This window comes from Pelmatolapia mariae, linkage group LG18 (assembly GCF_036321145.2).
Source record: "Pelmatolapia mariae isolate MD_Pm_ZW linkage group LG18, Pm_UMD_F_2, whole genome shotgun sequence".
Lineage (NCBI taxonomy): Eukaryota > Metazoa > Chordata > Actinopteri > Cichliformes > Cichlidae > Pelmatolapia > Pelmatolapia mariae.
This window is the reverse complement of record NC_086243.1, coordinates 15740001-15753176: the sequence shown is the minus strand read 5'-3', so window position 1 is coordinate 15753176 and position 13176 is coordinate 15740001. Positions and strand designations below refer to the sequence as shown.

Below are 13176 nucleotides of genomic sequence, written 5' to 3'. Positions count from 1 at the left end.
GTTTCTCCTCCACTCTGTCTGCTCTGCAGCCCTGTTTAATCTTATTCCTGTGGGTCTGAGAGTGGTGGCCATCCAGGGGGTGAAGAGTGGCTTTTACATTGCCATGAATGGCGAGGGCATGCTCTACAGCTCGGTAAGACGCGACTCCTCGCTCCAGTCACGCCGCCATGTCGCGCATGTTTGAGCGGTGCCAGCATGCGTATTTCTTCATTAACACGTGTTGTGTTTTGTTCTGTTTGTTGTCTGTTTTAATATCCCACTGCTGCAAAGACTCAGCCCTTCCAATCCCTTTCATCTCTGCTAAATTTAAGAGCTCTTCAGATGTGCCTTTGTGTTGCTGTGCAGCACTTATCTCTCCCAACCCCTCCCCATCCTTTGTTGCACCTCACATGCTTTGCATTTAATTTGATATTAAGTTCACTGCTCAGTGAAGTGCTCTCAGTTTGTTTTGTATGAGAAAAAAAATGTAGAGTAATCTTAACATATTAACAGAAAGACTCTGGGGTAAACGTTACAAACGTAAATGTGTAGAATATATGCACAGGGGGTTGGGGGGTCTCCAGCCAAAAGACGTGGCTGCTGCATTGAAGATCAAGACATGCATGTCTTAGGAAAATGAGCTGCAGAGGGAGCGTGTTTGTAAGACAGCGAGAAAGAACTGCAATACATATCCCAGTTGGGATGGTTATATAACCTCTAGTCTTAGCAGAGGATAGTGCTACTGAAGAAAGAAGCCGATGGGAGGGCTGCATCACTCCCAAACCTCTGCTGAGGGACTTGGCGATTGCTGTGTGATTGCCAGACAGCCATGATAAATGACTGGCGAGAGCTGGAATTCACAGACTGCCCATCAAACTTTTTCTCTCTTAAAATACTCATAAAATACTTGAAGGACACAGTGAAGCCTGTGTCTGCTAACTTGCAGCTTACATTTATTGATAAGGGCGCCGCTTTACTGTTAGGGTGACAAGGGGAAAAGTTTGAAGATGAATGGTGGACGCGATGTCTTTCTTTTTGGTTGTTTGTTTTTTAAAATGTGCTCTTGAATAACTGAAAAATTTGCTCAATTTACCATCGTTATTTCAGAATGACAAGCAGTTTTTACTCAGTACAAGTTGAACACAACTCAGTGCTAGACAGATGTATGAGGCACTCACAAGTTCAGAGAAGGACATACAGTAAATGCGCATGGTTTTATGACTCACCCAGTAGACAGATTCATTCATAACCAAAGGCTCATAAACAAGTGCACATCTCTCAGTCCTACTGTGAAGCTTATAATAATCCTCCTCCCACCTATCTATGTCTAATTAAAGTTTAATCCTGCCCAGACAGCAATCTTTTAATTTATCAAATTGACTCAAGTTGGGGATGCTGAATGACCCCCACACAAACCCGCTCTTTATAAAATCATCATTTGTGTCAGAGTACTTTATTATTATTAATTACAAACCATTTAGTACTTCGGTGTCAAGTGGCAGCTTTTGGTGTAACAAACATTTGTCTTTACTTATCATCATTTTATCCACATTTTTTTTTTGGATGCAGGATCAACTCTTTGAGCCTTCTAAAACAGCTAGAGTGATTTTTAATTAGAGGGCAAGATGTTTCTGCTGTAGCAGTCGAAGGACCGTTTTAATCAAAGCCACAAACTAAATGCATTTTCTAGCCATGTGGAAGGGGTCCTGTTCCTCAGATGTGAAGCATGGACGATTAGCATTGGTAAGGAAATGCCTATAAGCCTATAAGCCTTGGAGGGGCTCATAAAAAGATTAAATTAACATGCAAACTACAGGATAAAAGCAAATATAGCCTCTGTTGTTTACCAGTACAGGCTATGTATGCAGATAAATAATAAAGCGTTGCAGGAATGCCGTTATGGGGAGCATTTCTGTTCTTTATTCATGCATTTATGAGAGCTCTCTTGATGCAATCACGGCCATAAAGTAAGTCCTTCACATTCGTTCCTCATTCTTAGTCACATTTATTTTTATTATTATTTGTCTGGGTCTTCATTGTTTTTCCCAGCCATCCTCGCTTATTCACTCTTGCTCCCGTCCTCCTGTCCTCTCTAAGATGAGCCTTCCATTTTACTATTTTGACTCCACCAACTATAAGGTTTGTCACTGCTTGTTGTGTCGTCTTGTTTTGCCTTCCTTACATCTGAGAGCAGAGATACATAGCTCTCTCCCGTGCCCCCCCTTGGGAGATAATTACTGAGGGATATCCTCCTACTTCTCTAACACTGCCTCCCTTTTACTTTTTTCCTTCCTGCTTCTTTGCGCTGTCTTGTTAGTGAGAGAACGCGACAACCCTTTCTTCTGTTGTTGTTTGAGATGCTTCTGAGAAATTGCACTGCACCCTTGAGGACCTTTTCTGTCAGTTTTTTATCTAGGTGTCAGGTATCATTTTTTTTAGTACTATCACTGCTGATCAGTTAAGTCGTTACATATATGCTGCCTGGTTTTTCTTGCTTGCAGAGCTTGCTGATGAGGATTGGAAGCTGATGTAGCTGAGGGTGAGCTGGGTGATGGTGCTTATGTGGAGTGTTTAGTGATAAAGTGCGTGGGGGCTGAACATCTACAATGAAGAGTTCCCTTCCATTATTTATAACACTCAATATGACCTACTTTGCTGCACAACAGTAACCACTGCTACCGTCTACAGTATCTATCTATCTAAATATGTTAATTTATGTTGCAAAAAAATTGTAAATCGCATATTGTTTTGTTTTTAGATAAATGGCTCAATAGAAAATTGATGAAGGTTTGGTAGTTTGCCATTCTACTTGATTACTTTATGAGCTAAACTGGTGCTTCTGTGTGTGCAAACAATGTAGCTGCTCATGGTGTTGAGTCTATGCTAATGTCATGTACAGCATGCCGTCAACAAGAACAACCCCCCCCCCCCCCCCCCCCCCGGAAAAGTAGGTGAAGCTTCTTCTCTATGACTTGTGGACCATTGGTGTGTGTTTGCGATTTAATTGCGGACAATCAAACACATCATTTGTGGAGAAAATTGAGAAAAGACAAAAAATAACACCTTGCTTCAAAGTGACTGACTCCAGAGTCAGACAGAGGAAAAAAAGATAAGCATGGAGGGAGGGAAAATTAGAAAAAAGTGAGAAAGAGAGTTTTCAGTTTAAGTAACGTCTAGACAATCCCAGACCTAAATCTCTCCAAGAATAATAATAAGCTCCCCGGGAGTTCCATGGCAGCGCTGGGATTGTCACAGGGCCCAGATCTCTCAGATACACCAGTGTCTCAGGCCCATGTTTAAATTGAGGTCCTCGCCGTATCCTCCACATCTTTATCCAAATTCAAAAGATGCCTGTCGACAGCTGCTCCTTAAAGCAGAGCCAGAGAGTTGCCTCCCTCCTGTGATGGAGCCAGCAGCTGAATTGGATTCAGGATGCATTCAGCTCAGTTCTTTTGGCAACCCAGTTTCATATCCATTACATCTTGTTCTCATTCTTCGAGTTTCATTTTACATTCCATACATTGGCACTCACACCTTTCATAAGCCCCAGACACACTTATCTGGACAGAGGTGCAGAACCACCAGAGGTGGTGATGGGTATGAGGTTGTTTTGCTGGTTTTGCAGCTGGTTTTAAAGTTAAGATAACCCAAAATCTAGATAAACATGATGTGAGTAACACTATCATGTCCAAAAAATCAAGGATGATGTGAAAATAGCAGCATTGGTCTTTAAAGTTCTCTGTGGAATTTTTGAAGACTTCAGCGATAGAGGGTTTTTTTTTCTTTATTTTTCTATGATTTTCTATGAGAAAGTCACAATTTGGTTATTTTGAGGTAACACACAAGCACACATTTAAAACTTTTTCAAAGGTTGTTGGCTGTCTTTTGCTCAATTCTCTGTCAAGATGATCCCACATTGCTTCAGGAATGTTGAAGTCCACACTGTAAAATGTAATTCTAGCTGTTTGTTATTTCAACATATTATTCTATATCAGTTTGACGATAGATGACTGAAGTTGTTGTTATAACATAGAATTACAAGTTAAAAACGTCCCAATTACACCAAAAAAAGCTAACTTGAAAACTCATGTCCAGCTAAATCAGAAACTTATGTGAACTTGACAATGCGGGTAAGTTGAGCACAGCAGGATTCAAAACTGCCTCACGTGACTGCTACCGAGGTGCATCATGGGGAATTGGCGGTTAACGACATGCTCACTTTACTTGGACGTTTTCTAATCGTCTTCTTTGGAATATGCTTTCAAGGTGAGTAACATTGGTTATAACTATAAGGAAAGAGAGCTACAAAAGTTGGAACATGTTTTGAATTTATGGCATGACGTGTGTTTTTCTCTTTTACCGAAATGTTTGCTTTAGCTAATGTAACTTTAGCCGACAAGGTCCAGCTTGTGTGTCATGACCAAACTTGACCTAATAAACTGACATATGGCCTTTTTTATGGGTTTAATGTGGCGCTGAGCAAATCACAAGTATTGTGCCGCTAGCTTTAAGGTTGTGCACTCAACCACTGTTGCGATATTAGCAAGCTAACTCAGCTAATTAATAAAGCTTATTTCATATTGTCTCTGTACTTGTAAATTCCTTTCAAGTTCACAGGCTGTTGTATTTTGGTGGAAGTTCATTTTGGCAATATTTCCAATAACTGGCTGGGTTCAAAAAGACCTTTTTGGCAGGACTCGGATGCTTGTTGTCATCTGTTTATCCCTATGTAATCACTTAAGGTGTTATTAACTGCTGCATGCTAAGCTGCAAGAGTGCACTGAGGACAGAGACAAAATATGGTCTACAAACCAGCATTATATTAGTTTTTATCAGATAGTCCTCCAGTGTGCTTATTTTTTGCTTTAATTATATTGTGCAGTTATTTGTTACCCTGAAATGCTTTATGCTTAACAACAGTTCACTATTTTGACTTATTTTTGAACTCTTGTGATCAGTATGACTAGATTGTGTGAGTTTCCATACTAAACGAGCTGTAGTGATAAAATAATTGGCATCAGAGACACTGATTTTTGGCATGGTATACTGCAGAAGTTTTTTTTTTTTTGCATACTTTACCTTTTAATTAAACTGCATTCTCTGTATTGTAACAAAACTAACATTGTTTATATGTCAGAAAATTAGCAAACATGAATAAATGGCGAAAACAATATAATTATAACATATATTTTTATTTTACTTATTTTAGGTCTGTGAAGCCAAACTTGATGCTGGGGATTTATTTTTGTCAGTGGAGTCAAATGGTAAGTTACAATTTGTGCATTTTGTCATACTGGAAACACCTCAGATTATATTGTAATTTAATAGCTCTGTAGAACAAATGATATAAAGATTGTAGTGTCAGGGTACTTCTTAAGAAGTAATATGGCACTATTGATGATCGCATGCAGGTGGCATAAACTAAATATTCAGACGTGTTACCAACAAATGATTCATTAACAAAAGCAATGGAGCAGACTGTTTAGGTTCTTGTGGTTGTAATAACATCCATAACTGCAAGTTTGTCATTAATTTATTTTCACAGGTCTAGATGATCACATTTGACTTTGTCATTTAAATGAGGTGGACTTGCAAACTTTGCGCTCTTTGGGGTAAATTGCTGTCCACTACATATACACAGAATCTGCACAGTATTTCAGATCTAAAAAGGGAGTATGTAATGGACTTGCTGGCTTTAATGTAAAAAGCCTGTTGTGTAACTTTAATGAGGCAGTTGGACTAAAACAGTATTGCTCATCAAGGTAAACATCTGAGGAATAAGGAAACTGTTACTTGTCCTTTTACTCAGTGTTCTTTTAATCGCACGTTTACTAAAGTTTTACATCACATAAGTCATTTTCACAATCATTCTACTTTAAAAGACTTCAAGACAGAGCTTATTGTTCTCTGAACTTCTTGTTTGCTGAACGGCAGGTAAAGTGCATCTTTTTGTTTGTTTGCTTTTGTGTGTTTGTGTTTTCTCTAATGGGCCTCAGATGACTGTTTGCTTAAATTTGGGTCTCAAAGAATCTTTTTTTAATTCTGCCTGTACTCTCCACCCCTCTTCTTCTATTGCTCAGGTTGAAGCAGAATTTGCCCGTCTTACATCTGTTGACCTGAAAGGGTTCCTTTTTGCTGTGCTTGACCATTATGGAGAGGTTCGTGGAGCTGTACAAAATCAAGAGCGGCATAGAAAGGCTAACTAGGCTCATAAGATGCTTCGGAGATGATGTAGGTGTTCAACTGCGAAATCTAATCCTTTGTTTAAGTTTTAGGTTATCCAGTTCAACTGATGAACTCATTGAAAGAAAGCTGATAAGTAAAGTCTGTCATCATATTTCACAACTGGACATTTAGTGTGGTAACTTTTACAGAATCTATGTATATTGGTGGTAGGTTGGATATCATATTCTACTTGAATCTCCTGATAAGCCTGATTCAAAATCTCCAATGATAATCATATATTGATGGAATTATGCATCAAAAAGCTGTGAATTTGGAGCTGTCTACATGCTTCATAAACACTGTTTAAAAAGTGTTTTTGTTTTCTTTTTGACTTCTTTGACCAGAGCCCTACACAAAGGAAGAGGACAGAGGACCTCATTTTCTAAAGGAAGATCCCTCACACACTTTCAAGACTGTGAAGGTTAGCATTGTTTCTTTTAGTAAATTTAATAATGTCAGCACCACAGTGGATTTTAAATTAAAAAGTACATGTGTACTTTTTCCTCACCAAATGTATTATTACAAGATCTTTGACACTGGATTTGGTCTGGGTTTCAGAGAAACTAACTGGCAAGCTAGCATTGATATTATTAGTGTCTTGTGTTTATTCATGTCTTCACCAGGGTCTTTGACATTTCGCTGCTGTACTGTTCACTTCAGCTTTACGTTTGATTTCTCACATTGTATATTGTAATGGCAGAGATATTAGGATATTTAAGGGGCTGCAGTGGCTGCTACAGCTGTGGGGGGCAATACTTTGGTGAAATGTCCTGGACCCTGGAAAAGAGACTGTGTAGACTGGGTAAGCAATTAAAGGTTACTGGCCAGGAGTCATTGGGCAGCTGGGTAAAGGTGGATGTTGATATTCAGTGCCAATTATGCAACCTGTTCAGCCATGTCTATATGCTCTTTTTTCATGCTGTTAATATAGGGGGAAAAAATAAACTTTAATCAATAAACTGATTAAAGAAGCATTGTCTATGGAGCCATAATCTGATCCTGTAGTGTAGCTGCAGTTTGCACATTTCATGTATTCTCAGCCAGATTTGGTTTAGAGCACAGCCAATATTTAGCATAAGTAGATTTAAATTCACACACTGGTGATGGCAAGCTACATTGTAGCCACAGCCACCCTGGGGCGCACTGACAGAGGCGAGGCTGCCGGACACTGGCACCACCGGGCCCTCTGACCACCACCAGTAGGCAACAGGTGAAGTGTCTTGCCCAAGGACACAACGACTGAAACTGTCGGAGCCAGGGCTCGAACCGGCAACCTTCCAATTATAAGACGAACTGTCAACTCTTGAGTCACGATTCAGTCATCCACCCATGTGTGTGAATGACTGAATGTGTAAAGCACTTTGGAGTCCTTAGGGGACTAGTAAAGCACTATACAAATACAGGCCATTTACCATTTAAATTGAAAATTTTGTTTGAATTCTGCAATTGAAGACATGCTCAGTTATTTATGAACATGGTCTTTGTTTAAAGCAAGAAATGGATTTGTAACATGGGGGTGCATATCTCATTCTGAAAAAACTTTAACAACTAATAAGTGTTACCCAAAGCCAATCACCATCATCCAAAGCATCAGTATGGCTCTTCTTTGGAAAGACATGAATTGTTAAGCACACGGGATATTGTGTAATTGTAATTGTGTAATTTTTTTTTTTTTTTTTTGTCTTTGAACCCTTTTATAGCCGACAGGTATTGAAGACACGTTTTCTAAGAGGATGAAAGTTGGCATTGCGATGGTGAAAGAAGAAGACATCGATGTGTTGGTTGTCCTTGAGGCAGCAGTAATCCTGTCTAATCTGAGGGATGTCTCAAGTGCCATTTCCATGCTGATGGGCCTTCTTTTTGCCCTCAACATACACTATCCAAAGGAACTTAAGGACATCTTTGAAGTCATTCAGAACATCCTAATGAACATTGGTGGAAGGCAGTGCATCTCACTAGTGCATGGTCTAAGAAACAGACTCTTGCAGAAAGCCATGCAGAACTGTAATTGTATGATCCTTAGTGTTAAGGACAGTTTTTATTTTACTGTTTGTTTTTTTATTCTTGCAAGTTCTCATTCTCACTTTTGTATGTCACTAAATGACTACACTTTACATTCCAGATTAGACAATTACTCATTTGTTCATGGTTTAAGAAACTTATGTGAACAACAATATAATGGTGGACTCTGCAGATGCTTATCTCATGCAAGTCAGTAGTTTTTCCTTTGTTTTGCAATTGAGCAGACTCAAACTAATGTTTCTGAAATATCCATATTATCAAATGTTTCAGAAGCATGCAGTCATTTTCAGAGATATTGGTTCTGTGGAATTTGTTGCAATTGTAAACGAAGACAAATACAAGAGTTTGATGTCTTAGTTGTTATAAACTGATCTTTACTGTCACTTATCAAAGGTTTTGTACTATTTTAATATTTCAAGTTTTATGCTAACAGGTGTGACTGAGCACAATGAAGTTTAAAAATTTTGTAAATGTAAAGAATAACTTTTCTAAAATAGCAAGTGTCCCGTTGATACATTACATTAATGCAGACTTTATGTTGTTACTTCACAAGAATCACTACCGTTCCTAGAGTATTGGTCAGAATTTCATCTTCACCCAAACTGGGCTCAAGACCAAGTTCAAATTTATTGTTTCACAGGGAGCAGCCTTTGAGTTTTGATGGATTGTGAGCCTGATGAGCTACGTCACTGATTTTTCTGTTTCTCAGATGACTAAGATGGCACAATAAATGGTGAATGTTGGGTGCTCATGAGTAATTGTCTTGTCATGTTCTTAAAACAAACTTTCTGTATGAAATGATCAGATAGACTTTAATGGAATCTGTGGGGTTTTATTTTTTTTCTGTAAACAACAGAAAATTAATTTAAAGGAATGTAGATATTTAAACCTGAGATCTAAGATAAACCTAACAGGTAGTTTTGCTGAAATGGATGTTAGAAAGCCAAAAAAAAACAAAACAAAACTTAAGATGTTTAATACACATTTTTCTTTACATCCAGTCAATCAACTCTGATAATTAAAATGAAACTGATTTACAAGTTCACTCAGCTACCTTAAGGAGCTCAGTTAATTAATAAACTTAAATCAACTTAGCTAACAGATTATGTTAGTTAAGCTAAAATAGATTCCTAAGTTAAAAGAACTACTAAAGTATTTGAATTAACTAAAAAACCCAAGTCAACTGAACTAGGACAAGAGTTTAAACAATAGATTATTTTAATTTAGCTGAAAGGGTTTTCCCAAGTAAAGATGACAATTAAAGGAGTTGAACTGACTAATAAATCTCAGTCAACTAAACTAAGATGAAAGTTTAGACAACATGTGATTTTTCATTAAGATAACAATTGGTTGTGTTATAAGAACAAACTCTATTTCTTGACTTAACTTAAAATTTTAAGGCAGCCCTTTACCTCATATTTTTAAGTTGAAACAACAAGTTATATTTTACAGTGCAGCTTCCGGGCCTCCTTTCTATTCATTTATGCTTTTACTGTATTGGCAGTGTGTTTGGGATCATTGTTTAAAACTAAAGCAGTTTCCAATCAGATTCTTTTCAGATGGTGTTGCATTGTCGGTCAGAATTTGACAGTTCTTTTCTGTGTTTATAATTCCACCAATTTTAACAAGCACCACCCAAAACCACAGATCACAGATTGGCTGTAGGCACTCACTGGTGTGCTTCTCTTTTGACCTTCTCCATGCATATTGATACCGATTTGGTATACCTTAGCCTTTTGTTACTGTTTTCTGTGAGAAGCTTCTTGACAGCCACCCTTCCATTGAGACCACCTCTGATGAGGCTTTGACAAACAGTAGATGGATCAACTGACAGGCCAGATGCATCTCAATTCCTGTGTCAGGTCTTTCATGGATTTTTCCCCAATTTCTTAAGGACATGACATTCATTGTTCAAGACTGCTTTAAAAAAGTTGCTAGGAAGTCTGGCTCCTTGGAAGCAAAATATAACGAAATGAGTGGTAATTCAATGCTGTAGTGCTACATTTATACCTTGTGCAAAGCAGGAATTGCAAACTCAAAAGGGTATTGGTGCGTTATTTTCCTTTCAAAAATCAGTTCGATGTTTGTTTCTGTCAAAACAGATGATAAGCTTTTATATTAAAAAAGAAAAACAATGTTATGAAAATATGCAGAAACAGCCAAAATATTTGCATTCAGTTAGCAGTTTTGCTGTGTTTATTCACAGCGTCTCAGGTGAAGCTTTTTTTTATTAATCCGTAGGTCCAAACTGAGACCCCTAAAGGTGCAGCGTAAGCACGTGCCCAGTTTTGCTAACAAGTCTTCTGGTTTTGTCCGCGAGATTGCTATGGAATATAAATAAGCATCCTTTTAATTACTTTAATATCAGATTGCATAGCCTGTTAGCTCTGAAATGTTGCATGCACTTTTTTAAAAACTTGTTTCGGGGCAGTAACAACTTCAATTAATTATGAGCTCCTGGCAGAGGAAGTGACAGGGCAAACTTGTTGTCCATATATTTGGGGCATTGAGAATGTGTGTTGATGTGTATTTTTGTGCTTTTTCTTTGTCCCTGCGGTTCTGTGGTTTATGTCCATTAATAAAATCTCATTAATCACAATAGAGTCTGACCCCATCTCTTCACCTCGCATTTCTACTCAGTCATCCATGAACAAGGTTCTCTGTTAGAGACTTCAAAGTCACTTACATTTCACCCCAGTCATTCCCAAACTGCATCCAGGGTGCTTTCTAAACCGCTCCAGCTTTTCATGGACAGCACAGGGCATTGTTGCCGTGGAGAATGTGGAGGGAATTTTATAGTGTGTCAGCAAAGCAAGTGGCTAACGGTGAATGGTAGGTTAGTACTTGGGTGCGTATGTGTACGTATGTGGGTGTGTGTGTGTGTGCTCTTGGCCTAATTTGAGCACCAAACAGATGAAGTAGCGATGAAGCCTTCTGCTGTGTAATGTATCACTGTCTGCCCCCCACCCACTCAAACACATACATTCACACATAAACACACACAGAGCCAGACAGGCACAACGTGACCCCAGTGCCCTGACAGCGAGCCAGATCTTTGCCGTTTGACAGCGTTTCAGCAGGTATTCAGATACACTCTGCCGCCAGAGCTTGTCCTCTCTCCTGCTGACCAGTGAGACGTTTCCACACCGTCGACCATGTGACCTCCACCTTCCCTCAGTCCCTTACTCAGCCTGCAATGCACTGCTGTGTCTTATAAATGAGCGGTCATACACACTGGGACTCATTACTCTCAACTGCGGCGTGCCATCCAAAAAGAGACCACACACACACACACACTCTTTAAACTGTACTGAATATGACATAAACTAATTTAAAGCTCTAGATTTTATTTATTTATTTATTTATTTATTTATTTGCATGAACAATCAGCCAAATGACTGTGTGTAATATACAGGTGCTGCTTAAAATGACTAACCAACAAAGCTCTACACAGATTTTTAGCACTGTTTAAATCCATACCACCTGCTAAAAAGATACCCAGATGACGTTAACAACCAGCTGATAAACACAGTTTGGACTGCACAGTAAAGATGCCAGATGCTTTCCTCGGGAGCTGGTAGAAAGCAAAACAGAACTAAAAAGTAAAGCAGCTATAAAACTTACATTATCCATGTGGTCAGAAACAGCTTTAAATTATTCCTGATTTGTATCAATTACTTCATAAAGGACATTTACACATGCATTAATCTCCCGAAGACATAGAGTTTAAGTATAACTGCTGTTTGTCAAAGCCTTACCCTTATCCTAACCTTAAAACATGTCACTAACCATAAAATGCATTGATTTATGTTATGGGGACTTTCTTTTTGTCCCCACAAGGAAGACATGTCCCTATAACGTGATGGTATAAACAGATTTAGGTCCCCTCTACATGAGTAATACCTGGACTACACACACACTGTCACCTCCAGCAGGGAGCAGAATTGGGCTGTCACTCAAACAGACAACCTTAAAAGGGCACAGAACCTTGCAGGAGACATTAATAAATGAAATATAGCAGTGACACAAAAACACACCCATAGTACAAAGTCTGGCTTAGCTGAGATCTGAGATGGCCCAACATCTACCAAACCAGCTGTTCTGCCTGCATTTTTTTTTTTTGGCACACACATGACTTCCCTGCCCTTCAAATTGACTGGCATTAGATTTTAATTTAGTCTCGAAGAGGAGGAGAACAGGGACAAGGACTGAGGGGTTGGCAGCCTCCTTGTCAGCACACATTAATCAGCACATGTGTGGTGATAAGTAAAGATTTTGTGCAGAAAAAGCAAATTTGTGCATTTTCCAGCCTTTTTAACATGATTGCCAAAGGTGACAAATGACTGTGCATCTTTACTGTACATCTGGAATGGGTTACAGAGTCAAGAGCATTGTTTCCTGTCTTGCACTGTCATGGCAATAATCTGGCATCGCACTCAGGCGTGGCAGTGTATCCAGTATCTGGTTCTTTCCAGTTTTCCAGTCATTACTGTGAGTCCCCTTGCCTCTCTCCTTGACTTACTTTGATAATGAAACCAAGAGATAGAAATCTTCCATTGTCACATTATTCTAATAAGACTATCGTTCTCATTAGTCTCCTGTGTGTGTGTGTGTGTGTGTGTGTGTGTGTGCGTGCGTGCGTGCGTGCGTGTGTGTGTGTTACTGGATGTTTACCGACCTTGGCAACTTTCACATACTGGTCATGAGTTCTTTTTTTATTTTGCTGCTTTCAGTGCAAATGTATTTTCTGTTTGCACTGACAAATATCTATAACATTTTTACCTTCCTTCACTCAATCTTTTTGCAGGAGGTGTTCACCCCAGAGTGTAAGTTCAAGGAGTCAGTTTTTGAGAACTACTATGTGATCTACTCATCCACTGTGTACCGACAGCAGGAGTCAGGTCGGGCCTGGTTCCTTGGTCTCACCAAGGAGGGACAAGTAATGAAGGG

General features: G+C 39.0%; 1 protein-coding gene and 1 long non-coding RNA gene across 7 annotated transcripts in view; both read left to right on the top strand.

The window, feature by feature from the left end:
* fgf12a (fibroblast growth factor 12a) overlaps positions 1 to 13176 on the top strand; it is a 30547-nt gene that overhangs the window by 16009 nt on the left and 1362 nt on the right. For all 6 annotated transcript variants that reach the window (XM_063462594.1, XM_063462598.1, XM_063462596.1 and 3 more), the window contains 2 exons: positions 30 to 133; positions 13034 to 13176. The exon at positions 13034 to 13176 is cut by the window's right edge and continues 56 nt beyond it. In XM_063462594.1, coding sequence (XP_063318664.1) covers positions 30 to 133; positions 13034 to 13176 — 247 coding nt within the window. The remainder of the gene's footprint in view (positions 1 to 29; positions 134 to 13033) is intronic.
* LOC134617376 (uncharacterized) lies at positions 6072 to 8003 on the top strand. The gene is made up of 3 exons (XR_010091522.1): positions 6072 to 6210; positions 6549 to 6625; positions 7905 to 8003. It is a non-coding gene; the product is annotated as an uncharacterized LOC134617376 (long non-coding RNA).